General features: G+C 63.9%; 1 protein-coding gene across 2 annotated transcripts in view; it reads left to right on the top strand.

The window, feature by feature from the left end:
- The window catches only part of MAP1A (microtubule associated protein 1A), a 61,162-nt gene extending 35,452 nt beyond the window's left edge, over positions 1-25,710 (top strand). For both annotated transcript variants that reach the window (XM_019533932.1, XM_019533933.1), the window contains exons 2-6: positions 10,901-10,983; positions 11,489-11,629; positions 12,310-21,109; positions 22,156-22,388; positions 23,015-25,710. In XM_019533932.1, coding sequence (XP_019389477.1) covers positions 12,460-21,109; positions 22,156-22,388; positions 23,015-23,170 — 9,039 coding nt within the window. In that variant the 5' untranslated portion in view covers positions 10,901-10,983; positions 11,489-11,629; positions 12,310-12,459 and the 3' untranslated portion in view covers positions 23,171-25,710. The remainder of the gene's footprint in view (positions 1-10,900; positions 10,984-11,488; positions 11,630-12,309; positions 21,110-22,155; positions 22,389-23,014) is intronic.
- Positions 25,711-26,204: the final 494 nt, after the last annotated feature.

The following is a 26,204-nucleotide window of genomic DNA, read 5'->3' as shown; positions in this document are numbered from 1 at the left end:
TGGAGCGAGTGGTGAGGGAGGAGCGTGGCTGCTGCACACTCGCACACACTCACGCGCGTGCGTGCGCGCGCACGCACACACACACATACACACACACACACACACACACACACACACACTGCGGCAAATTCTGCAGCTGGTGCCTGCTGGCTCCTGACTGCAGAGAAAACAAGCTCTTGGGTTCAGACTTGCCGGGCTCGGGGCAGGGCCCTTCCTTCCACCCGCCGGTGCCAGACCCCGGGTGCCAGCCCTCAGGCACAGCATTGTCCCAGGCACGCTCAGGCCCTCTCCCCTCCGCCAGGCCTGAAGGGTTGCGGGCACTTTAGTGGCCAGCAACCTGCACACCTTCCTGCGGAGACGGTGCTGCACGCGTGCAGGGGGCCTGGCTCCTGGCACAGCCAGCAGAAGCCCCAGTGCCTCACATGTGCCCTGGGGGCACAGAGGGCCGTGGGGATTTGGCATCGTCCTTCTCTGGCAGAAGCATCCCCCAGGAGAATTTCCCGGAGCAAAGCACACCGCGCCGAACCCCCTACCCTGCCACCAGTGCAGCCGCCAGCCAGGGCTGTAGGTCTTGGTTGTGCAGGGCTGGGGCATGCGAGCAGCAAGGTCACCGTGAGGAAGGGGAGAGCGCGAGAAGGGACTGGCTGGGGCGGCAGAGGGGGGTGAAGGGGGTGCTGTGCCGGGACGCCTCTGAGAGGCTGCGTTGCTTCCCCTGTATGCGTCCTGTGTAGCTGGGCCTCGTGGAGCAGGAGCACCCTGAGGAGCAAAGTGGGGCATGCGATGCGTGATGGAGACGGACCGTGGGCTGTAGCGGCTCCAGGAGGGGCTGCTGGCCACCCCAGGCTGGCACGTGGGCACCTGGGCTGGGCCCCTGGAGCAGAGGAGTCTGTGGCCCTCAGCCAGCAGCGCTCCCTTGGGGAGGGCCTGCCGCTGGCCACAGGTGGGGTCCTGGGCACAGCCTGTGGGGGTCTGCCGGGGGCCGGTGTGGCTGGGGCTATTCTGATCCGGGTTTCTCGGTGTGCACTGTCTTTGCACATCCTGCCTGAGCAGCTGATCGAATTCTCTGGATTCCTCCCACAGACGCCCGCGCAGAGCCTCCGCCTGGGGCTGCAGCCCCTGCTCCACATACCAGCCTGCTACGGGCCAGCACACCTGCTGGGGCAAGGTCCTGTGGCTCCAGGACAGGGGCAGAATGTGCATGGCCTGCGCCCCGTGCCTTTGCTGTGCTGCCCTGCGTGCATCCCGGGCCACGGAGCACTAGAGTGTCCTGCCCACCCTGCGACGTGGGTGGGAGCGTCAGGGGCTGAGTCTTCCTCGAGCGGCCTTTGCGTCTTGGCAGCTCCCCAAGGGCATATGCGCTGGCCAGGAAGCACAAGAGCCTGAGTGCAGCCCCCCAGGTGGCTATCCCTGCTAGCTGCTACCTGGCCCTGGGGCTGCCAGAGCCATGGGTACCCTATCTTTCTGTGTTAGACTCCCTTCTGGCCCCGTAGGGTGTGAGTGCTGTGTATGGGGCAAGCTGCTTCGGCGGAAGGGACAAGCCCCATGCCTGGCGCTGCCTGGCAGAGCTGGGTGCTCTCCGTGGAACCGGGGGCATGTGGGTCCGAGTCCCCATGGCAGAGGAGGGAATATGGTCAGATCTCCCATGTCCTGGGAGCAGGCGCTTGGCTCACCGCGCTGCAGGGTAAAAGGAGGAGTGGCTCGGCCGTCTTCCCTGCCCTGGTCTGATGGGAAGGGGTGAACCCTCCTTGGCCACCTGGCCCCGTTCTCCACGTGGGCACAGGGCTGAGGTTCCCAGATGAGGGGCAGTGGTGGTGGAGCTGCAGGACAGTGCAGGCCCCAAGGCAAGTTCTGCTGTCGGTAGCTCGGGCTGGCTGGGGCAGCCCCGCGCAGGGTCCTGGGACCCCCTGGCTCTGCCCAGCACAGGGCAGTCACTGACCCCGGGGCTGCGGGATCTGCTGCAGCACCAGTGCCTGCTTCCCTATGCAGCTCCGGGGGCACTGGAGCATCCACCTGCTCTAGGTCCTGCTCATGGACCTTGCTCACGGGGGCCCTGCCTAGCACAGGGGGCCTGGACCCGATGATCTTGCGAGGTCCCTTCCAGCCCCTTACAATCTATGAACCTCGGGAAGGAGGGGGCAGGAGAAGGACAAAGGCTGCTATTTATTGTTGCCCAAGCATTTGGGCTTCAGCCCTGGCTGCCCTGAGCACTAGCTGCAGCGAGACTGGAGCCCAGTGCTTGGCGGTGCGCCTGGCACGCCAGGGTGCGGGAGCCTGTTGCCCTCATAGCTGTCGTGGTTTGAGCAGTGCCTGTTGTGGGGCATGTGCAGGTGGCACCGCTGCGCTCCTGGGACAGCTCGCACTGCTGGCGCGAGACGTTCCCTCTCGGGAGGGCCATCCGTGAAATGACCCCCTGCCTGCGCCGCATGCTGAGCGCAGGCCCTGCCGCACAGGCCTGCACGTGAGGGGCTGCTTCTAACCTGGCTGCCCCAGCGGCCCCATGCGGCGTCGGCGCGAGGCACTTGTCGGGGAGGGCCAGGTCCGTGCGGTGGCAGGTGCCGGTGGCGGCGGTCTGCAGCGTTGCAATGCGTCCTGCTCACGAGTCACTCGCCCAGCAGGGCCCGGCAGCATCTGCGCGACAGGCCTAGGTCGGTCACTGCTTTGTCCCCTCTGTCCTTGCTGAGCCTGAAATGGCCCAGATTCCTTCCTTCCTCATGTGCCCCATCTGCCATGCGTGCTTGTGTTCTCACCAGGCTTGTCGGCCCAGCCTGGCCCCGTGGTAGCAAGAAGCACTAGCCATTAGCATCCGTATTTTGGATAGTGCTTAACTGGAGCCTGAGCTGGCCGCAGGAACTGGTGGAGCCAGCCTTTGAAAGGAGCCTGGAGCGAAGCCGATAATTAGCCTGGCTCGTGCGCCAGGGGCTTCCTGAGGAGATGGCTTCACGCACCCCAATGCTTCCTTTGGAGGAGAAGCACAGACGTGCTGCCAAGAGATCAGCGCCTCTGGTTCCCCAGCGCCGGCCCTGGTGGTGCCTGGCAGGTGAGGCCGCAGCTGCAGGCCTCTGCACCCACAGCTGGTGCTGGGAGGCAGGGAGCCCTGAGGCCTGGTGCAGGGAACAACTGTCACAGCAGATCCAACCTGGAGACGGGAAGGTGCAGGGGCCAGTAACCATGCCTCTGGCTGAGGCAGGGGTGTTGCCCTGGCTGTGCCCACTGGGCACCCTCCGCCTGCGAGCAGGGGCCTCCTGCCTCCACCCATTTCTCACCAGCTAAACTGGAAGAAACCTTGCAGCAAACAGACTCCTGAGCTGCTTCCCCACACTGCCTCTTCCCGCTCCGGCTCCAGCACCGGACTGCCATGTAGCGCCGACAGCTGCCAGGCACGTGTGCTGTGCCCACCCAGGGTCTCTGCCATCAAGGTGCATCTACGTTCAGACCTGAGGGTGACTTCAGGCCTGTGGGGGAGAGTGTGGGCTGCACAACCCCCCAGGCCTGACTGCCACGCTGCGTGTCCTTGTGCCGGTGGCGAGGAGGGAGGCCTGCAGGCATCCTCTGTGCCCTGCGGTCTGTGCAGGGCCTTGTTGGTTGTGGCTGTCTGTGGGCAGGCAGAGGAGGAGCTCCGTGGACCCACAAAGGGATGGTGGTGTTCAGGTGGCAGTGCGGGGCACCAGTGACAGGCATGGATCCCCCCCTCGCCTTTCTGCACTGGACATGTGCAAAGCTACCTGCAGCCTTGCTCCTGGCTCGGCCCAGCCTGTGCTCTCAGACCGGGCCACTCGCCAGCTCTCATTGGGGTCCCAGTCAGGAAGGCAGGTGCATGGGCTGGCTGGGCGAGGCTAGGGGTTGTGAGAGACCCACAGCTGAATCCTTCCTGATGCAGGACAGATCTTGAACCTGGGTCCTCCATGTCCCCAGGGCAACTGGGTGTCCAGGGCAGAGCACTGGTCTCACCTGCCAGAGCTCTTCCATTGCATCTGAATAGCTCAGCGCTCCTTGTGCATGGAGAGGGAACCAGCGGGAGTTGCCGTGGGGCCTGGTGCATGGGGGGTAGAAGTCCTGGAAGAGCAGCAGACAGGAAAGGAGCGAGCAAAGCACGTCTGATGGGTGCCCCCCACCGAGCCCTGGGCAGGGGACAGTAGCTGTGCTGGGGCTTGTGGTAGAAGCCCAGGGATCTGCATTCAGCATGTCCCTCCCCAGAGAAATGAGCAGACTCTGCCCCATCCATGTGAGTGCAAGGCCTTTGGGCAGCCGTTGCCTCTCACTGCGGGCATGGATAGCCCCCAGCACGGGGCAACCCCGGGGGCCTGGGACCACCATGTCTCCCTGCAGCGCGAGCAACACCAGAGGGTGGGGGTATCAGCTCATGCCACGGGACAGGTGGGGAGCTGCCCCCAAAGCAGGGCGAGGAACCGGGCACTTGCACATGCACGGGGGCAGGAGGGAGCTGCCCCTAGAGAGCGAGCGGGATGCTTCCTCTACTCCTGCCACCCTCATCCCAGCTGCATCGTGGCGGCAGCAGGAGACCACGTGTGCTCTGGCCCATCAGGCATCTGCTCCTTGTTTGTGGTGCCTGATGCTGAAAGGGAGGATAGTTTTTTTGGTGCCTGTGGTACCAGCTGCCCTTCCTGCTGCCAGCATGAGCATCAGACCAGCTCCGCCTGGCCCCCCCCGGCTCCTGGGCACGGGGTTACCACGGGACCACCAGCTGCGAGTGCGAGGCCCTGCCCCACCCCTGCCTCTGGATTTCCAGGGAGGCTGTGGGGCCAGGGCTGAGCCTTTGTCTGCCCCATCGCAGTGAGGGGCACGCTGCCGCGAGGGGAGCCAGCACTCCCCTTCCTCTCCCAAAGGCCCAGCAGCAGCCAGAGCACATGTGTGCTCGTTCCTGCCAGCCCGGCTGCCCAGGCAGCTTTGTTGGAGATGGGAGTTGCTGGCCACGGCTGCCATGGCCTGGAATCCACCACGCTGCCCCCACCGGCCCCCCGCTCAGCACTGCACCCCACGGTGCTGCGGGGGGACGGTCTGCTTTTAAACCAAGTGCCTGTTGGGATGAGGCGCAAGCAGGCAGTGCATGAGCCCCCTGCACGCTGCGCTGCTGATGCTGGTCGCACCCACAGCCCCTTCTGCCCCTGCGGCTCTGCTGGGGCCCCCCGCGGGCAGCTCCTTCTGGGCCCGTTCTGCTGAGACCATGATGCATCTCAGCCCTGCCTAGCAGGGCAGGCACCTCCGCCGGCCTGGGCACCACGCCATCCCTCCGCAGAGCAGGGTCGTTGCACCCGGGTGCAGGCAGAGCCCCTGCTCCAGGGCCCAGCCGCCCACCGTGCCGAGTGTGCAGGGGAGCACAGGCATTGTTCCTCCTCCGAGCAGACTCAGTTTGGGGCTGGGGCCTTTCTCTCCTGTTGGCATCAAGAGCTGCAGTTGGAACCTTCTCAGCCTCCTTATGAAAGAGCCCGTTGCCATCGCCGACCGGTGATGTCATTTCAGAGTGAAGGGGGTGGCTGCCTTTCAGCTTGCATAAATCCGTGTTAAGTTATGCAAATATATGCACCCACTGGTCCCTCGCACGGAGCCGGGGCTCTCTTCAAAGGTGGGCTTTTGTGTGCACAGCTCCACAAGGCTGCGAGGTCTGGAGCGCCGTGCCCAGGCCCAGGGGGTCTGGGTTCACTGCAGGTAGGGGGGTGAGGGGAGCCTGCTGCTTCGGGGGAGAGCTGCAGAAGTGGACGGGGGTGCCATCCCAGCACACCCCTTGTCTCACGAGTCTGGGGGGCCACGTGACCTTCACCAAACCGACTCTGAGCAGCGAGGTCCCATCCTGAGGGGCCAGACGTTGGTCAGGTGAGAGCGGATTGCAGGGGTGGGGGACAGGGGCGACCCACATGGGGGACTTCCAAGTCTAAGGGGCCAGACCCTGTCCTGTGGGCAGCAGGGACCCCCAGCGTGTCTAACGTCCCAGGCAGCTTTCTGCTTCAGCTGCTGGAGTCCAGTTTCTCCCGTCTCCATCTGGGAAAGTAGGTTGTTGCCTACAAAAGCTCACGCTGCTCTGAATCAGGTGCCATCTGGCCTGATGTTGCACCTCCAAGCAAGCTCCACGCACCTGGGGAATTGGCGGTTTCCAAGGCACGAATGCAGCCCTTGGACCCGCCAGCGGCAGAGCAGCCTGGGCTATGGAGGTGACAGGAACATGGCATGGGAGCCGCCTTGCGGGTGGAGCAGAAACAGGAGCAGTCGCCAGGGAGGACCGTGGACCCACTTTGCCCTTGGCCTTCAGAGCACTAAACAAAGCCACGTTTGTAGCAAGCTGCTGAAGCTGAAGGACTGTTGGACAGGAGCAAATGAGAGTAAATTGGCCATGCACAGGCTCGGGCAGGAAGACAGGAGGTTTCTGTCCATCAGAGGAACAGGGTCCTGGGAGCAGGCGGGGTGGGAAGCAACGTGGCTGGCGCACAGAGTCCTCTGTGAGCCTCGTCCTGGGCAAGGCTGTGTCCAGGCACCGTGGTGCAAGTAACGCAAAGCTGAGACCTGGGTGCTGTTAGAGACCGTTTGTGCGGGTCAGAGCTTTGCACTCAAGTGCTGATGTCACAGATGTGATGTCTGTGCGGATGCACTGTGCCAGCGCCCTTTGCATGTCCTCTCTGGGACAGGACCCACCTTGCAGGTAAGAAAGAAGCGGTAACGACCTTGCCTTTGGGCTGTGCTGCAAGCAGCAGTTTGCAGCCGCACTGGAAAGCTGCGTAAACCAAACTGGCATCCACTGGGCAACTGGAAACCAAGGGGCGCCGCAGTCACGATAGCAAGGCACAGCCACTTTCCCAAATGACCTCCCTCCCGGCCCTCTCTCTGCCCTGGCGCCAGGATCTCCCTCCCTCTGCCCAGGGCCCCCAGCCCAGGACATCAGGATCTTGGTCCTTTGTTTCCAGTTGCCATCAGGCTAGTCCCCACATTCACCACCTCACCACTTCCAGACATTAGAAACAAATGGCCTGTCCTTGTCCGTCCCTGTCCCACTGAGGACCCTGTGTGCCCCTGGACAGCTGTGCTGTCTCATTTGCACCTACCCAGATGGCTGTTGTGACCCCTGGAACAGAGATGTGACCTTCACCACCACCGGTGTGCACCAGCCTAGCAAGGATGGGGAAACAGTCATGCACATGCACAGAAGGTGACAGGCATCTCCACCTCCCCTGAAGCTATTCCCTCTCTCCCCTCCTTCTCCCTGTTCCCTGGTGTCACGGGGCTCAATGCCTGCCAAATGCCCCACAAGGAGCTGCCCGAGAGAGGACAGATCCCCCACAAGATTGTCCCGAGCCCTTCGGGAGCCTGCAGGAGGCTGGATGCAACTGCTAGAATTACACGCTGGTGCAGGGACTCCCCGTACTCGGCCGAGGGCCTGCTCATGTGCTGCGCCCCTGGGAGACAGGAGGCCGGGGCACTGTGGGTATGACTGGTGGGCACCTCGGGGTGCCACGCCTGGTACCACTTCAGTGTACGAGTGATCTGGGAAAGGAGCGAGCCCTGAGGGAACAACACCTGCACGTGACGCGGTTGCTGGCAGCCAGCGACGGCAGCGTGGAGCCTTCCAGGAAGCAGCTGCAAGTGGCCGTGGGGCAGGACGGTGGCAAGAAGCCACATGCCTCAGGAGCAGGTTGTCTGCCACGAGCCACAGCGCAGTGATAGGGCCCTGCGCCAGGCACACTCGCAGGCTGCCGAGGAGGAATGCACGTGCTGTGTGTCGTGCCACACGTCCTGCTCGGCCCGACAGGCGCCAGCACCCAGGGCTGTTGCTTTTGGTGAAACCAAAGGACTGGCCCATTTCCAGTTGGTGTGGTATCAGGGTCACACTGACCATAAGGTCCCCAAAGAGGCTTCAAATCTGTTTGTCACGGGGGAGGTGGAAGCCTCTGTAGCAGCTCCGTTTCGCTGGTCACTTGTGCAGCTGGACTGGCCCCGGCTTGGGCTGTACCCGGTGTCTGAAAAGTGTGACTCTGGACACTGGCTCCAGGGCAGAGAGCGTGTGCCCATGCACAGCCTGCCTCGGCCTTCCCCCGGGAGGAGGTGCCGGGCTTCACTGCCCCAGCTCCCTGCTGGACGGTGGGGCCCAAAGCATGGGGCTGGGGCAGGCTTGGCCAGCTCAGGACCGAGCCTTGTCTCCCTGGACCTCCCTGCAGCACTCGGCCCCGCGCGGAGAGCACCAGCAGGGGCAGGGCATGTGCCCAGTGGGTCCCGCAGTCACGCAGAGGGTGGCAGTGCACAGAGGGGGCACTTGGCACTCAGCCGCGGGGGCAGACTCGTGCCCTCTGTGGCCACTTCTCCGGGCCACGCTCTCGCACAGCACCTCTTCTGCTGCCGCTGACAGGCCAGGCTGGGCCGGGCCCCTGGCTGCCAGCACCAGGACGCGGCTCCAGGCGTAGTGCCCAGTTGTGTGCGAGGCCCGAGTCCTCGTGCATAGGGGGCTGGGTGGGGACGCCCACGGAAGGACGCTGGTGCCAGGGCTGTGGGGCTGGTATCCACTGCATGGGATGAGGCTTCCTCGGGGTGGCCAGACAGTGGCCTGAGCACCCCAGGGACCAGGCAGCCTTCCCACGCACCCCCTGTACGGGCAGCAACGTGGGCTCCTCCTACTCGGGGAGCCACGCTGCACTGCGCCCCGCAGCTCCGGGGAAGGTGCAGGAAGGAACAGTAGTGCCGTGCCACACGCTGGCCCTGCCGCCCTCCGTGTCGGGGGCGGTGGCGGGAGCCGTGCGAGGGCCTGCGTCAGTAGCGGTAGCACCGTCGCTCTGCTGAGTCACCGTCTGGTCCCCGTCTGCCGCGAGCGCTCGGAGATGGCTGAAGCCAGGGGGAGGCTGCAGCTCTGGCGGCGCCTCCGCTCCTTAGCACGTGTGCATTGCAGCGCTGCCTGTGTCGCCTCGGGGCAGCAGTGCCAGGGCTGGGGGCTGGGATCTGCCATAGGCCTGGGTCGGGGGGCAGGACCTGCTCCCGCCACATGTCCCTGCGTGTCACGGCAGGCAGCCCACGCGTGGCACTCCGGCTCGCGGGGCAGGGTGGGCTCAGGCAGGGCTGGGTTGCAGGGCAGCAGCTGTTTGCGCAGAAGGACGAGGCTGCCCCTGCGACAGGCCCAGCGGGAGGCCGGGGGGCGGCCCGGCTCCTCCACCTGCCGGCAGCTCCTGCCCCACGGCCCGGGCACCTCCGGGGGCACGGGGACGGGGGCCTCTGCAGCGTGGGCGGCTGGGCTGTGCACAGAATACGAACCAGCCAGCTTTGTTCAGCCCTAGCCCTTGTCTTCCAGGCTGCGGCTGCCCCAGCCTGGCCCCTCCAGGCAGTGCGGGGGGCACGGGCAGTGTGGGCCAGGGATGGGGGCAGCGGGACCACCGGGGCCTGGTGCTGGGCGAGCTGGACGCGGAGCGGTACAATCCACTTCATAGGAAGAGCAGACATTTCCTGGCCCCGCCGCCAGGCCCTGACACAGCGCGTCTGCACTCAGGCTGAAGCAATTGCCGCCAGCGGGCACAGGCCACCCCTCCACCCCGCCGCATCCCTCCCCCAGGCCTGCAGCCCTGCCAGACAGCCTGCACCCGGGACCGGCGCTCGGGGCCCTCTTTGCTCGGCCCATTAGCTGCTGTCTGGTGGGGCAGCTGCAGCAAGGGCAGGCATGAGGTATAAATAGCTCGGCTGCAGCTCAGAGCCCGTCTCCTGAACAGCAGTTGTGCGAGACGGCTGCGGCGCTGCCCCGAGCACCGCTGGCACGGCTGCCGTGCACAGAGGGCGCGTGGAGGTGAGCCTGCCCTGCACGCCCCCACCCCTGCCCGCGCTGCACTCCCGGCGTGGCAGCCACGGCCCCTTGCTGCGCAGCTCTGCCTCCCACCCCCCGGGGGCCCCGCTGCTGGCTGCTGTCTGCACGACTCGGGCCAGCCTGCGTGGCAGGCAGGACTTGAGTGCAGCACAGGGTGCAGCGCATTGCATCGTGGCAGGCAAGCAGCTCCTGCCCTCCATGCAGGTTAGGCTCAGCCCTCTGCCAGCCAGGACCCACAGCTAAGTGGTGGGTGCCCCAGCTAACTTGGGCCCTATGGGCTGGGGGGTCAGGTGCTGGCTGCTTGGGAAGGCACAGTTTTGGGGACCAAGAGCTCCAGCCAGATGCTGAGCGCAGGGGGTTTGGGATCAGAGCCTCAGGAGCCTCGGCTGGGTCGGACCCCGGGTCCCCGGTACGTGTCAGACTCCTTTGTCCACGCCTGGCTGCAGGGCACAGTGACCATGCTGCGGGGTCAGATGGCAGAGCCAGGCCGGTGCCCACAGGAGAGGTCTGAGCTGCTCCAGCCGAACCTAGCCCAGCCGGGGGAGCCGGCAGCAAGCCAGTGCCCCCCCGGACGCGCTTGTCAGGCCCGGCCCAGGGAAAAAGCCTACAGTGCCTCTAGTCCCGTGTCGTGGGGTGGGTGGGCGTGCCCTTCTGGTCTCCCACTTCCTCCAGCCCAGCATTTCCTGGGTCCTGGGTGGACAAGCCTGGCATGTAAAGGGCTCCTGGGGCAGCAGTGATGAGACCCAGGGCGGGTGTCGGGCATGGTGTGAGCCAGTCACTGCGCCACAACGGGCAGTTCCCAAGTGCCGTGTCCCTGGCATCTGGACAGGGTGGTGCTGCTGTGCAGCGCTGCCCCAGCATTTCGCAGGCAGTGAGGGGATCGCATGAGCTGCAGCGGGGGGCACAGGGCTGGGCCAGAGCACAGGCTGCCCCTGAGGGGTTGGCTCTGGCTGTCAGAAGCCAAATCTTACGTTATCCTTGAAGCTGGCATGAGGCCTTGAAGCCAGAGGGATGGGCTGGGCTGTGCCGCGCCGTGCTGCGCGCAGTGGGGTAAAGCCCCAAGGGGCTAGCGCTGGCCACAGGCTCCTGCTGCCACCTAAGCCCTGCATCTCTCCCCAGGCCAAAGGACCCTGCACCACCAAAGCGATTCCCTGGAGACCGTGATCCTGGTGAACCCCAATGTGGAGAGCGTCGTGTCGGAGGTGAGGGCGGGCACCGATGGGCGGCAGGGCCAGTCTGCACTGGACAACCCATGCCATCCCGTGCTGATATTCCTGTGCTGGTGATGGGGATGGTGCTGAGCACACCGGGGCAGAGGAGCATGCTCCCGGCAGGGGATCCTGCGCATTAACCCTTTAGGAACAGACTGAGTCTTGAGCTGGCAGCTCCGTGCCAAGACCACCCTCTTCCCCCAGCCTGACCTCCCAGCCAGCCTGCCTGGCCTCTGCTGTCTCCTGGCCCAAGAGCAGCTGGGAGCAGGGGCGGGGGGCTGGCTTGGAGGGGGGTTTCTGAGGCCTTGGGGAATTGTGCACATGGTCCCCCCTAGCCTCTACACAGGCTCAGCCTGTACGGACAGGGAGGAACCAGCTGGGAGCTGAGCCAGGCCAGCCAGAGCACGTGCTGCCGCCTCGCAGGGGCTGGGGCTGGTACGGGTGCAGGGCCTGGGGTGGCTCCATGGAGGTGATGGCGTTCTGCTTCCGGCAACAGGTGCGCTCGCTGGTGTGCGATCTGTCTGCCCACAAGCTGCTGATCCTGTGTGGGCAGAGCTCCGACCAGGAGGGAGACCTCATCCTGCAGGCTGGGACCTTCAGCTACCAGAGATTTGCCGAGATCCTTGAGGATCCGCAGGTGAGCGGGGAAGGAGCCTGGGGCCTGGCCCCAGCACAGAGCGGGCAGGGCTGGAGCTTGTGTGGGGGCTGTGTCCACCCCTGGTCAGGGGAGAGGTGACTCTGAATTGTATGCACACCAGGGCCCTGCCCGCCCCAGGGCTCGGGCACCCAAACCCACAAGCTCACGCTTCCCAAAGCATCTGCTGACTTCCATGCTTCAGCTTTGGCATGACCGGAAGGCAGGGCAGGGATAACCTCATAGACTAACTTGTTCAGAGGCCCTTGCTTTCGCAGGCTTCAGCTGCTTCATCTGCTGGTTTGCCAGAAGGCTACAAAGCTCCTGTCTCTGAATGCATCAGTCCCTAAGGTGCCATCCTGCCCTGCCTCCTGCCTGACAGCAGACTAGCAGAGCAACCGTCTCTCTTCTGAGCGACACGTTGGGTCCCTGGGAGGGGCTGATTTCCAGACAGCAGTGCTGGTGCAGCCGGCGCCCCTCACCCCCAACCTGACCCCACCTGCAGGCGCTGCCAGTACCCCTCACTCTCTCCCTGCCCTGCAGCCCCTACCAGGCACTGCCGGTACCCTCCTGGGTGGGCCCATTGCCTGCAGCCTCAGGGGTTAGGTCGACTGTTCATTCCTTTGGGACTGGCTGGGCCCTGGCCCTGCCCTGAGCTCATGGCACCCTGTCTCTCCTCACAGGTCACCCAGATTCTCAGCAACGCTGACCCCAGCACCAAGGCCTCCCTCTCTGTGCTCTGCGTGGGAGAAGGTGACTGGAGCAACCTTGGGCAGCCACGGTTCCAGGAGCTCCTTCATCTGAGGCTGAACCCAGAGCCGGTCTTGCAGGAGATGGACGGGGTCTCTGAATTTGCTGAGTACGTGTCCGAGACCGTGGACGTACCGTCGCCGTTTGACCTGCTGGAGCCCCCTACCTCTGGGGGCTTCCTGAAGCTTTCCAAGCCCTGCTGCTACATCTTCCCGGGTGGACGTGGTGACTCCGCGCTCTTTGCCGTCAATGGATTTAACATCCTGGTGGACGGTGGCTCCGACAGGAAGTCCTGCTTCTGGAAGCTGGTGCGGCACCTGGACAGGATCGACTCCATCCTCCTGACCCACATCGGGGCTGACAACCTCCCAGGCATCAATGGGCTGCTGCAGAGGAAGGTGGCGGAACAGGAAGAGGAGCAGTCCCAGGGCTCCACCAACTACAGCGACTGGATGAAGAACCTCATCTCGCCGGAGCTCGGAGTGGTTTTCTTCAATGTTCCCGAGAAGCTCAAGATGCCCGAGTCGTCTGTGAAGGTGAAGAGGAGCATTGAGGAGGCCTGCCTGACGCTGCAGTACCTGAGCAAACTGGGTATCAAGGCAGAGCCCCTCTACCGTGTGGTCAGCAGCACCATCGAGCCCATCACTCTGTTCCACAAGATGGGTGTGGGCAAGCTGGACATGTATGTGCTGAACCCCGTCAAGGACAGCAAGGAGATGCAGTTCCTCATGCAGAAGTGGGCAGGGAACAGCAAGGCAAAGACCGGCATCATCCTGGCCAGTGGGAAGGAGGGCGAGATCTCCGTGCCTTACCTGACATCCATCACAGCCCTGGTGGTGTGGCTGCCTGCGAGCCCCACAGAAAAAATCATCAGGGTCCTGTTTCCTGGAAACGCTCCTCAAAACAAAATCCTGGAAGGTCTTGAGAAGCTAAAGCACCTGGACTTCCTGAGGTACCCGGTTGCCACTCAGAAGGACATCTCCTCTGGCATACCACCGCCAGCGTTGAAGCAGACCAAGATCAAGCAAAGAACGGACAGCAAAGAGAGCCTGAAATCCTCCCCCAAACCAGCTGCAGTGAAGCAAGTCAGGAAGGAAGAGGCGGTAGAGGAGGGGGCCAAGGACACGAAGCCAGAGGTGGTGAAGGAGGCCAAGCCCGAGAAGAAAGCAAAAGAGCACACAGAGAAGGGACCAGAGAAACCTGCAAAGCCAGAGAAGATCAAGACAGAGTCAAGCGATGCCCTCAGAGCCGAGAAGAGGAAACTGGCCAAGGACAAGGTGGGCAAGAAGCACCTCAAGGAGAAGGTGTCTAAGCTGGAGGAGAAGAAGGACAAAGAGAAGAAGGAGATTAAGAAAGAGAAAAAGGACTTGAAAAAAGAGGAGGGAAAGAAAGAGGAAAAGAAAGATTCCAAGAAGGAAGAGAAGAAGAAGGAGGCCAGACCAGAGCCAAAGAAGGTGCCTAAGCCAGACCTGAAGCCATTTACCCCAGAAGTGCGGAAAACACTGTACAAGGCCAAAGTCCCCGGCAGAGTCAAGGCAGAGAAGATCAAGGTCAAGCCAGAGAAGGAAGCGACCGTGGAGCAGAGGTTGCCCGTGCAGAAGGCGCTGGCTCAGCTGGGGCCGGTGGGGAGTGACGTGGCCAAGCAGAGGCTGGTCCTGTCCTCGCCCGAGGACCTCACCAAGGACTTTGAGGAGCTAAAGCAGGAAGAGATGGGGGAGGAGCAGCCAGCCCAGCCCATGCCTGACGCCGGTGCTTCCCTGAGGGGCCCTGAGCCAGCCGTGCTGACCTGCCTTGGAGAAGGGCTGGCTATCTCAAAACAGGCAACTCCCTTGGATGCTGCAGATGAGAGAATCCCCACAACGGATGGGGAAGGAGACTTGCCAGGGGAGGAGAAGCCAGTCCCTGGACTGGGTCTAGGGCTTGGACAGGCCAGAAGGCCTGAGGGTGAAGGAGCGGCCGTGGAGGAGCCTCATGAAATAGCAGAGCTGGGAGAGGAAGCCAAGAGGCTCCCGAGTGCCCAGTTCCTCCCAGAGGTTCCTGGCACAGGGGCAAGAGAGGAGCAAGCCTTAGCACCAGCACCGGCACACCGCCAGCCAGCATCTGGAGACGTGTGGGCTCCAAGCCGCACGGAGGAAGAGAGGGAGGAAGAGCAGCACATCTCCCTGGACACGCAGCAGAGGCAGGCAGACACCAAGGCACTGCAGGGGCCAGAGGCAGGCAATGGGACTGAGGTGGAAAGGAGAGAGGACGTGATAGAAAAGGCAGAGCTGGAGGAGATGGAAGAGCAGCACGTGCAGGCTGAGGGGGTGACACGGGGCAAAGACTTGTATCAGCTGCCACGGGGTGGGAAGGAGGGCACGAGACCCTCGGCCACAGAGGACCAGGGCAGGAGGAGCCCGTTCCCCGAGAGAGAGGGGGCAAAGGAGGCGGTGCTCGTGAGTAGCCTGCCTGCACCGCCAGGCGCCGCAGCGGAGCACGTCTCCTACATCCAGGACGAGACCATCCCCGGCTACTCGGAGACGGAGCAGACCATCTCGGACGAGGAGATCCACGATGAGCAGGAGGAGCGGATCCCGCACCTGAAGTACGATGTCAGTGCCTACGACATCTCCGTGCCTGATCGCCCGGGCTCCTTTGAAGCTGTCCATGGCATCCCGGCTGTGCCCGTGCCTGATGTGGCGGCCAAGGGCTATGCCGGGCAGGAAGCTGAGATCCTGGCATACCCCACCAACATCGTGGCGGCCCCACTGGCAGAAGAGGAGCACGTCTCCTCCGCCACGTCCATCACCGAGTGCGACAAGCTCTCCTCCTTCGCCACGTCCGTTGCAGAAGACCAGTCGGTCGCCTCCATCACAGCGCCGCAGACCGAGGAGACGGGCAAGAGCTCCCTGCTCCTGGACACAGTGAACAGCATGCCCTCCTCCCGCACGGAGGCCACCCAGGGCCTGGATTACGTGCCCTCCGCTGGCACCATCTCACCGACCTCCTCCCTGGAGGAGGACAAGTGCTTCAAGTCTCCCCCGCCAGAAGACTTCCAGGCCCTGGCGGAAGCAGAGAGAAGGTTTGGGGCCCAGAAGAAGGGCCAGCATGAGGAGGCAGAGGAGGAGGAGGAGGAGGAGGAGGATGGGACCCCCAACATCGAGGTGCCCGGGCGGCTCCATGGGCACTATGGGGCCCCACTGTTCACGCCACAGGAACACGGTACCGATGTCCCCACTGACGCCCCCCTGGAAGCGCCACAGACGCCTGTGCTGCCTCTGCCCGCTGAGGAAGCAAGGCTGTCCCAGCTGGACTCAGGCTCTGTGGAAGCTGAGGAGCGATGCATGAGCCCTGATGACAGCACTGTCAAGATGGCATCACCAACGCAGTCCGGCCCCACGAGCGCCGGGCACACACCTTTCCACCAGTCCCCAGTGGAGGAGAAGCTGGACGCCGTGGAAGCAGAACTCTTTCAGAAGGGAGCAGATGTGGCTGTAAAGGAGGAAGAGGAGCTGGCCTCCTGCAGGGGAGAAGGGGCTGCACGCACGTTTGAGCCACTGAGAGATGAGGCGGCTGCCGCTCAGCGCGCCCCCGGGCAGGGGCAGCCTGCGGGTCTGCAGGATGAGCCGGACGAGGAGAGTAACGTGGCGCTGCCGGCGGAGTCTGTGTCTCCCACAGACAAACTAGAGGAGCTGCCTGTGGCCAGGGAAGAGCTGCCCTGGCTCTCGTACCACAAGCAGGAGACACTTGTGATTGGGGACGAGGATGACCTCCACGAGCCACCCGCCCCCAGCACAGACACGCTCCCAGAGCCAGGCGGGGAGATGGACTTTGAAGACGATTCGCTCAAATTCACAAAATACACAGACTCGGGGCCGGCTGCCTCCCAAGGACTCTCTCTGGAAACCGTGGCGGCGCCCCACACCCCAGAGCAGAGCAGCCTTGAGAGTGTCAAATCCCCCCAGGTTTCCATTCGAGAGACTTCCCCGGATGACACTAAATCCCTGTCTTTCACTGAAGGGAGCCCCAGTAAAGAGAAATCTCCAGATATTTCTATTAAAGAAATGTCTCCAGGAGACGGAAAACTGTCGTCTTTCTCGGGAGACAGCTTAGAAAAAGATAAATCTCCCCCAGTTTCCATTAAAGACATTTCTCCAGAAGACACCAAATCGATTTCTCTCACAGAAGAGAGTCCTGGCAAGGTGCCGTCTCCAGACATTTTCCTTCAAGAAACCTCTCCAGAAGACACTAAATCTCTTGCCGTTGCAGCAGAGAGCGCCGCTGAAGAACAAATTGTAGGCATACCAGTGACAGAGTCGTTTCCGGATGCTGCCAGAGCCTCGCCTCTCGTGGGACAGGGCGCAGCCAGAAGTGACAAACCACTGGAAACTTGTGACACAGACATCCTTAAACAAGAGCCCAAATCCCCTCCTCTCCTGGGACAGCGCCCTGGGCAGGATACCTCTGCCGAAATCTCTCCAGATGATGCCAGGTTGTTTTCTTTAAGAGAAAAGAGCCCAGTCAGGGCCGAATCCTCAGGGCTCGCCTCTCACGATACCTCTCCTGATGTGAAGGTCTTGGGCATTGCAGAGCCCAGGCCTACTCAGGGTAGAGAGGCCCTGGGTATCTTCTCAGAAGATGTGAGATCCTATCACTTCCCAGAAGAGAGAGAAGCTGAAGAAGAGAAATCCCCAGAAATGGAAGACCTCTATTTGAAGGAGGTGAGTTATGAGAGGAAGGTGTGGTTTCCAGAGGTGCTGCAAGGGGGACCGCGCAAGCACAAATACGAGGAGGAACGCGAGAGCACTTTCTTAGATGAGGGTCCAGACTATGAAAGACCACCTCCACCTGGGACCGAGGAGAAAAAGACCCGTCAGCCCGAGGCACCAGCACGTGGCACGTTGGGAGATGCGGAGCAGGCCCTTTGGGACTCTGACCATGGACATTTCCAGGAGCAAATGGACTTGGGGAAAGCAGAGCTGTTTCTGAAGAAGCAAAAAGATTTCTGGTGCACGGAAGATGACAGACCGGCGCTGCCAAGAGCCGACGTGGGGCCCTTCAGTGTGGACTCAGACCTGGCGCTGAGGGAGGCCAAATGCCTCTCGCTGGAAGCAACACAAGTGGAAATGGCCCCTGCTGTGGTTGCGTTCCCTGAAAAATCGGGAGCAGCGGGTGCACCCGCATCACCCCAGCCGGTCTGTGTGGAGGAGAGCCAGGCCAAGCCAGCAAGCACAGCCCAAGGCAGGGAAGACTCATGGCTCACAGCCAAAGCAGACTACTCCTACCTGGATGAGGAGGAGAGAGCGGTCCTGGACCTGTACGCAAAGTCGCTGGACCGAGCGCTGACAGGCTCCCCGCTGCCTGCCGCGTCCTGTGCGAGCATGGCCACCCCCGAGCCAGAGGAGCTGCCTGTGACCAGGCAGAGCACCTCCGCCGCGCAGGCCAGTGTCCCTGCGGGGGCCACCAAAGCTGATGCTCTGCCCCGGGAAGTGCCCGAGTCCACGTGGCTGCCAGCTGCACAGCAAGACGCTGAAGGCACCTCTGCTGCCGCTCGCGACCTGAAAGGAAGCAAAGAGCAGAAGGCGGCAGCGGGCCCAGCGGACGGAGCCACTTCGCCTCTGGGAAGTGCGGCAGAGGCGGGCGAGCCCAGGCTGCCCCTCTCTGGGCAGGAACCTCCCAGAGGAAGGGGCGACGTCGTTGGCTATGCTGAGGATGAGGACACCCTTTCCTTCAGCCAGGTGGACTACCGTCCTGTGGCCTCTCCCAGCCCTTCAGGACCCTTTTCCCTGGAGAAAGAGGCCTTTGAGTCCAGAGGAGACGATGGCACCAAGAGGCCAGAGCAAGAGGAAAGGGAGCCAACGCCGTATCCGGACGAGAGGACCTTCCACTATGCAGACGTCTATGAGAAGGTGGTGGTGTCTGGCATGGGGCTGCCCAGCTTTGGGCGCCTGGATAAGGACAGGCCAGAGCCCGCATTTGCAGCCTTGGTGACCAAGAAACCAGCAGGCCCTCAGGGGGAGCTGCCAATCCACATCTCTGCCAAGGAGGAGGAGTCGTGCCTGTACACCCCTGCTGAGAAGGAGCTGTCTTCTCCCACCTCCCCCCGGGACAGAGGGGACTCCTCGTTTGAGTACACGGATGTGCACGAGCGGCGCTCCCCCCTGCCTGTGGCGGATAAGCCCAGGGATGCACCAGGAGGCCTGGGTGAGCTGGCCTGGGCGACGGCCAGGATGGACAGACCAGACACTGTGCCGTGCCCACCCTCTCCAGGGGACCGTGCACCTGCCCCACCCCCAGACCTCCTCCACGCCCTGTGCCACGAGAAGCCCACCACACATGCAGCTCCCTGCGACGACAACATCCTCTCCCTGCACCGGGAGCAGCATGTGCCGTCCCCGAAGGAGCTGCTGACCAAAGATGTCTACTATGAGAAAGCAGGGAGGGGGGAGGAGAGTGCCAGTGACTCCGAGCTGGAGAAGGGAGCCAAGGAGTGCTCCGAGAAGGAGTCCCGGCTGCCCAGCCCCCCTCGCATCCCTGACACGGCCGACGGGAAGGACATCTATGCTGACATCCCGGCGATGGAGAAGGCCCAGGCACCAGGTGACCGGGACCAGGTGTCTGCCTCACCGGTGTCGTCTGCCTCCTCACCCTGCGACTCCCTGCAGAGTGACGAGCGCTGGCTTGGGCAGCCAGTTGCCACCGCGGAGCCCCACGCCATGGGGTACGGCCCTCTGCCAGGCCCGGGCAGGGACGGCTGGGCACCACGCGTGTCCTGCTCCGGCCAGGTGTCTCCGCAGCAGAGAGAGGGTGCGGGAGTGTCCCGCAGGGAGCCCCCCTTTCCTGCCACGCACTTGCCCAGGGCGGAGATGGCATTTGAGGGCTATGGCAAAGATGCCTGCCTGAAGCCAGCTGCTGCAGGGGAGCAGGAGGAAGAGGAGGGGGAGGTGGCCTTTCCCCCGCAGAGCAAAGGGGCTGATTTTTCATCCTCTGGATTTGGGTTTTCCTCAGCACAAAAGCCCGAGCCATGCGGCGCGCTGGGACGTGAGGTGTCGCCTGCGAGCTGCAGGGTGGACACGCCTCTCGCTCTGAGCCTCCCCAGTGCTTCATCCCATGACCAGGGGCAGAGCCACGAGTACCTGGAGGTCTCCAAGGCTGCCCTCAGCTTGGAGTCCTCCCTCACCAGGTTTTCACCCCTGAGCCCATGCGAGGACAACCAGCCACTCCCCGGGTCTGTGGCCGGAGGGGTGGCCTCCCTGCAGCAGCAGCCCCGCGATGACTCCCCCAGCTGCTCCGAGGACGCGTCCTCGGAGGCCACCACACCGGTGATACACGCAGCTGCCGAAGGCTTCTACTCCCACGTGCTGTCTGGCTACGCTGGCACGGCCACGGAGCCTGACCACAGGAGCCTGTGGGACGTGTCCCCACTGCTGCCAGCAGGCTCCTCCAAGACCCAGTTGATGGGCAGCCAGGAGCTGGCTGCAGCCGAGGAGCGGGGCCCTCCCTCCCCATGCGACATGGATGACAGCACGCTGCCATGCCGTGTCGAGTGCCTTGGAGTGGATGCGCGGGGGTCGCACCGCACCACCAGCCCAGGGCAGCAGTCACCCTTCGCGGACCAGCTCGCGGCCATGACCTCACTGCCGGACGTGCTGACGTCATTCCCTCCTCCTCAGCCGGGAGACGCCGCCACAGCCAACGGTCCCACCGAGGTGAGCACGAGCCCCCAGGCCTTCCACAGCATGCCACCTCCTGCCGAGGTGCTGCGGCATCCCGAGGCCAGTGGAAGCCTGTCCCCGTGCTCGGGGGATGAGGACAGGGAGCGGCAGAGCCGTCCATCCTCGCTGACGTCCCCAGAGCACAGTTTCCAGCCCTTCTTCCCAGACACACAGAGGGGCGGCAGGACAGGGGACCGCGGCGACGCCTCCCACGAGATGGAGCCGCGGCTGGGCGCTGGCTCCGACTACGGGCAGAAGTTCTCGGTGTGTGAGTACAAGCAGAGGAAGGGCGAGCTGTCCCCCTCGTTCATCAACCCCAGCCCACACGACCTCTCCGAGGACAGTGACCTCTCACAGGATGAGGGGCACCCGTCTGTGAAGGGGAGGCCACATCACCCCACCGGGAGCCAGGGACAGGCCCCCGTGGTGGAGGAGACCCCACCCACCTCAGTGAGTGACTCCGGGACCTCCCAGTCTGACTCCGATGTCCCCCCCGAGACTGAGGAGTGTCCGTCCATCACGGCCGATGCAGCCATGGACTCGGATGAGGATGCAGATTTCCTCCCAGTAGACAAGACCGTGGGCACATCTCACCATGCCAGCACGCGGCCCAGCCATGACCCCCAGCCGGCCCCTATGGTGGATCCTCACCCGCACCCCCCGCACCCAGACGTCTGCATGGTGGACCCGGAGATGCTGGTCATGGAGCAGAACGCGAGCAGAGCTGACAAGCTCGCCAAGAAGGACCTGAAGGAGAAGAGCAAAGGTATGAGGAAGGCCTTGAGCAAGCCGAAGCCATCCTCGCCTGCCCGCAAGCTTGAGGCCAAAGGAAAGCGATCGCCCACGCCTGTGAAGCAGCCTGCAGACCGGTCCCCAAAGGCTGCCACAGCAAAGAAGGAGAAGGAGGGAGGGGAGAAGCCATCCAAGACACGTGGCCCCCTCGCGCAGCCCTCACACACGGACGAGAAGGACGAGGTGTCCCGCAGCAGCCACAGCAACCCGGGCAAGGGCCTTGTGAACGGCCTCAAAACCAACCCTGGTAAGATGCCCCTTGGGACCATGCTTGTGCCCACGTGGCAGCCACAGCCATACCCCAGTGCTTCCTACACAGCCTCCGTGGTGCTGGTGGCTGGAGCGCGGGGAGGCCACAGCAGGCCGAGGCCAAAGGGCTGGCAGCAGTTGGGGGGCCAAACACCCCTACTCACAGGGCAGGGGGAGCCAGGGCCCTGTTTTGGGCTAGGGATCTGAACCCTTGGGTCTGGGCCTGTGATGCACACAGGAGTCTCCCGTGAGCTGGTCAGCACTCAGGCTTTGCTCTTGGGGCTGAGATGGGACTGGGTGTTGACTTCATTTTTCTGCTTCACGGTGCACAGGCCACCTCTGAAGGCTCAGGGCAGCTGCGCTGAAAACCAGACAAACCAGTGAGCAGTATGGCAGGGCTTCAGATGCAGCACAGCTGCCAGGAGCCTTCCCGAGCTACACGGTCTGGCCGCACTGCCGGCAGAGCGCCAGGCCCCGGGTTTGGGCTCATGTGAGAGGAGGGGGGGTGCTTTCTTCTGGACCAGCACGTGCAGTCAGCTGGTGCATCCCCCACTGAGGCCCTGGTCCCCCGAGCACCACGTCCGCAGTGCCCAGGCCACCGGGACATGCTGGCTGGGCCCTGGTGGGGTTCCTCTCCCCAGCCAGGAAGGGCTGCTGTAGGGTGCTACCTAGGCTGCTCCCCTGCCCCTTCTCCCAGGTCTGGGGCATGGGATGGGAATGCACCCTCCATGGTTCCCAGCAGTGGCATTCCTGTGCTGCGTGCCTGCCTGGAGGCCGAGGGCAGGGATGACTTGTAGTTTGAGCCACAAGAAGCCTCTGCCTCTGCCTGGTCCATGCTGGCACTGCCCAGCCCCACATGCAGAGGTCTCCCACCCCTGCCCCTGTGGTCGCACTGCAAGCCTGAGACGAGACAGGCAGTGGCAGCAAGTGAGGAGCACATGGGGACCAGGGGCAGTTGCAGGCTTGCAGGCAGGGCCGGCTGCGGCCCCTCCTGGCCCGTGACTCCACCAGGGACCTTCAGCCTCTGGTTTCTCTTTTCTAAAGTTTCCAGCAGCCCCAAGAGCAGCTTGTCGGTGCCCCCAGGCCCACCCGTATACGTGGACCTGGCCTACGTCCCCAACCACTGCAGTGGGAAGAACGCAGACCTGGAGTTCTTCAAGCGCGTCCGATCCTCGTACTACGTCGTAAGTGGGAACGACCCAGCCAACGGGGAGCCCAGCCGGGCCGTGCTAGATGCGCTGCTGGAGGGGAAGGCCCAGTGGGGCGAGAACCTGCAGGTGAGTCCCTGTGAGGCCAGGCCAGGGGCGCTGCTCACACCGTCGGGCTCCGGGGGGGCACGTGCCTCTCCAAGTGTGTCTAATGCAAGCAGCATTGGTCAGAGGGGCCTGGGGCTCCGCGCCACATGGTCCTAGCAGCAGTACCAGCCCCTCGTCCTGTCACCAGCAGTGCAGGCCAAGGGCAGCGGAGGTGGACAGTGACGTGGACAGCTCCCCTCTCTCCTGCACCTGCACAGTGCTGTGCAACACATTCTGCCTTGCTACCTCCCTTCCTGAGCCAGCGCTTGAGCCCATCCAGGAGCTGAGGTTGTCTGCTCCTTTTTCACCAGTCAGCGCCTTCCTCAGTTCAGCCCAACCCGGCCGCTTGTGCTCGCAGATGGTGCTGCACATTGTTACTTGTACTACAGCACAGATGGGCCTCACCTGGGCCAGGCCTGGCTGCACAGGGTACTACAATGGAGCAAAGACCGCCCGGCAGTGTGCAGGGCTGGGAGAAGCAGCCTGGCTGAAGCCAGGGCCAGGGAGGAGGAGGGCAGTTGCGGCCATGGGGCACTCGGGGTGTGCCAAGGCCTGCTGATGCCACCAGTTGGGTGCAAGGCTGTCAGTTGCCTCTTCTGTCCCTCCAGGTAACCCTGATCCCAACACATGACACAGAGGTGACACGGGAGTGGTACCAGCAGACCCATGAGAAGCAGCAGGAGCTGAACATCATGGTGCTGGCCAGCAGCAGCACCGTGGTGATGCAGGACGAGTCCTTCCCCGCCTGCAAGATCGAGTTCTAGCCACCCGGTCATGCCACGCTCATCCATCGCCCCGTCTCCATCGCCGCACTCAGACACCGCCTGCCGCCCAGCCCTGCCGGCGCCGTCCCTGCGTGGTCCTGTGGACTGGGAGAGTGGGCACCTGCACAGCGTGGTGCTGGGGCTCTGCGCAAGGAGCACGGACTCTGCCCAGCCTGGGCTGAGGTGCACTGTGCCGGGGCAGGAGGAGGCCGGGGCACCTTCCCCTCCTGGGTGGATTTTGCTGCCTGTACAGTCGCTGTAGAATAACGTGGCTGCCTTCATGCTGCAAGTGCTTTCCTCGCCCACATCCTGGCCACCCCACCCTACGCCACCCTGCCCTGGGGTCATGGCACTGGCCTCTTCCCCCCCAGCCTGGCCTGCCATGAGGCTGCAGCATGAGGACAGGCACGAGGGCGGCTGTGGGCTGAGAACTGTCCGATGCAGAACAGATGGAGCGAGGAGACGGTGACGGCCAGTGACGCCCTGCAGCTGCCAGCAAGGTCCAGGACAGCCTGACATGCAGGCGCTCCACCACCTCCTGGGCATTGGGACACGAGCCCTGGGCCCTGGTGGGCTTGGCCTGGGCTCCGGACCCACAGGCTCTACCCAAGCTGCTGCATGTGGCCGATTCCCTCCCTCCCTGCAGCTGCGGTGCTGTGGGACGACTGAGCTGGCATTGGCACAAAGTGTATGCTGCTGCCCCGCTGTCCTGAGCTTGCGGTGCGGTGGGGCGGGCAGGGCTGGATGGTGCTGCCCCCCCCAGCCTCCAGACGCACAAACCCGTCTCTGCAGCCACAGGCCTCGCAGGGGTGGGAGATGAGCCGGGGAGTGGGCGGGCCTCGCGTGGGGAGGCAGGGGGGCTGCGTCTCCTGAAGGAAGGCTCTGGCTACCACCTGCCCGCCGGTCATGGTGCTGCTGGGGCTGGCACCGGTCTCGCAGGGGCAGCAGAGCCCTGACCAGGCAGCAGCCCCCTCCCCCCGCAGCCGCAGGGTGAAAGGCATGGGCAGCAGTGACTCCCCCAGCCCCAGCCATTGGCAAATGCCGCCCAACCCCACTGAGGGTAAGGGCAGGTGGAGTCAGGCTGTGCTGGGGCCAGGCGGCTGGCACTTGCCCCCCAGCTTATGCTCGCACCATGGTGCCATGGGCCTGCCACTGCCCTCCAAGGGGCAGGGCCGCACCACTCCCTCCAGGGGCCAGTGCCCCGCGCAGGCTGTGGGAGGATGAGGGGGGCCGAGCACTGGCCGGAGGGTGCCTAGGACAGAGGGGGCAAGGTATGGCTAAGATGGTCTGCCGGGCCACACCCCTGCTACTGTCCCAGCCAACCCCCTTGCCTGCATCCTGCTGCCGTGGTGCCCGGCCCTGCCAGGACAGAAGCGCCTCTGGGATGGTTTAGTTTGCTGCCTAAATTATGTATTTATTTTGGTTTTTGGCTGCATTGCACACAGCTGTGACACGTTCATGTATGTGCTGGTGCCGGTGCCCTCCAGCTGCAGCTTGCAGGGGCGTTGCCAAGGCCACCCAGATGCAGCCGTGATGGTGGCATGGCCACGGGCTGGGCCACGTATGTGCGGGCAGCCCGGGGCCATTGCGTGCTGCCCACAGGCCCAGAGCGGGGGCGGGGGCGGGGCCGTGGCTGGCAGCCTGGCGCCCCGGCAGCGTCCCGGGCGGTTCTTTGTCAGCCGGGAGAGCCTGTTTTCCTTCTCTATAAGCTGATTGGGTCAGTACATATGAATGTCAGTTATGGCAGCCAATCACAGGCTGGCAGTGACATGCCCGTTCCCCCGTCACCACTGGCCTCCATGCTTCCCTTGGGCTTTCGCTGGTGTCGTTCACCGTGTCCCTCCGCCGCCCCCGGTGCCTGGACACAGGCCTGGCCCGCTGGGGCCAGAGGGGCGCGCCCCCCCAGCTCGTGTCCTCCGCCGCGTGCCTAGGCAGAAGTGCTAATGCACTAACTCTAGAGCGACCCACGGATGAATGTTTCTCAACCTCAAACTTGAAGCACTGCGGGGGGAGGGCGCGGGGCACCGGCAGCCTCCAGGACGTGCTCGCCTGGAGCGTGCCTGGCCTCGCGCCCGCCCCAGGACCCCGTCCCACTTTTGTAGTTTTGTAGCCAGCTGCGCTGCCTTCAGCTGCCCCTCGCCCCCAGGGTCCAGGATGCTGCCCCGCCCTACTCTGGCCTGGCCGCGGCAGCAGGCAGAGGTGCCCCGGCCCAGCCCTTGGCCTGCCGTGACACCGCAGTAGAGAGAACATGTAAGCTGCGCTTCTGCTTGTTCTGCATGTGGACGCCCACGCGTACGCGCTGTGTCATAGGAACCAAACACTTAAACTAACAACCCAAGTGACCGCATCTTAACTGTATTGAACGGGCGACTCGCGCGCCCAGCTCCTCGCTGCTGAATGTTGTCCGCGCAGCGCCCGGGCTCCTCTGCATCGCACCACCCGGCTCAGGCTCCTCCTCGCCATCGCCATCCGCACACCTGTAACTAGCGCCTGTCAAGGGAGGAGCTGCCCCATTAATAATAAAGACACATTAACTGCGACAGCGACGTCTCGGCCTTTTGTGAGCGGGTCTCTGGGCGCGCTTCTGGCCTGGTCCTTCATCACCCCAGCAGGCAGGACCGCGGCAGACCGCTGGGTGAGGCTCGACGGCTGCTGCCCCGTGCCGGCTGCGGCCACAGCCCCTGCACCAGGAGCGTCCTCACCCCCTCGCTGCGGACCCCTCCCGGGGGCCTCCGCTGTGCTCAGAGGGGACAGTGGCCTTGGGCTGGTGTGGACGAGGCCGCTACAGCCTTGGCCAAGGGCTGGCCTCGCTGCCTAGCCCCGCGGCCCTAGGCTCTGCGGCCGGCCCCATTTGGGTCTCAGCGCCAGGCCAGAGCTCCTGCCACGGGGGCCCAGACGTCTGTGGGCAGGGGCCGGGCACTGCCCGCACTGCACTGCACCCGCGCCTCCCGGCCCGTGGCGCCTGAAGCGGGGGGGGGCCGGAGCCGGAGCCGGGCACGGCCACACCGCGGGGCCCAGGTGGCGACGCCCCGCA

This window comes from Crocodylus porosus, unplaced genomic scaffold (assembly GCF_001723895.1).
Source record: "Crocodylus porosus isolate Cpor-Errol unplaced genomic scaffold, CroPor_comp1, whole genome shotgun sequence".
Taxonomy (NCBI): Eukaryota; Metazoa; Chordata; order Crocodylia; family Crocodylidae; genus Crocodylus; species Crocodylus porosus.
The sequence above is the reverse complement of the archived record's forward strand: the minus strand, read 5'-3'. Positions and strand labels throughout refer to the sequence as shown.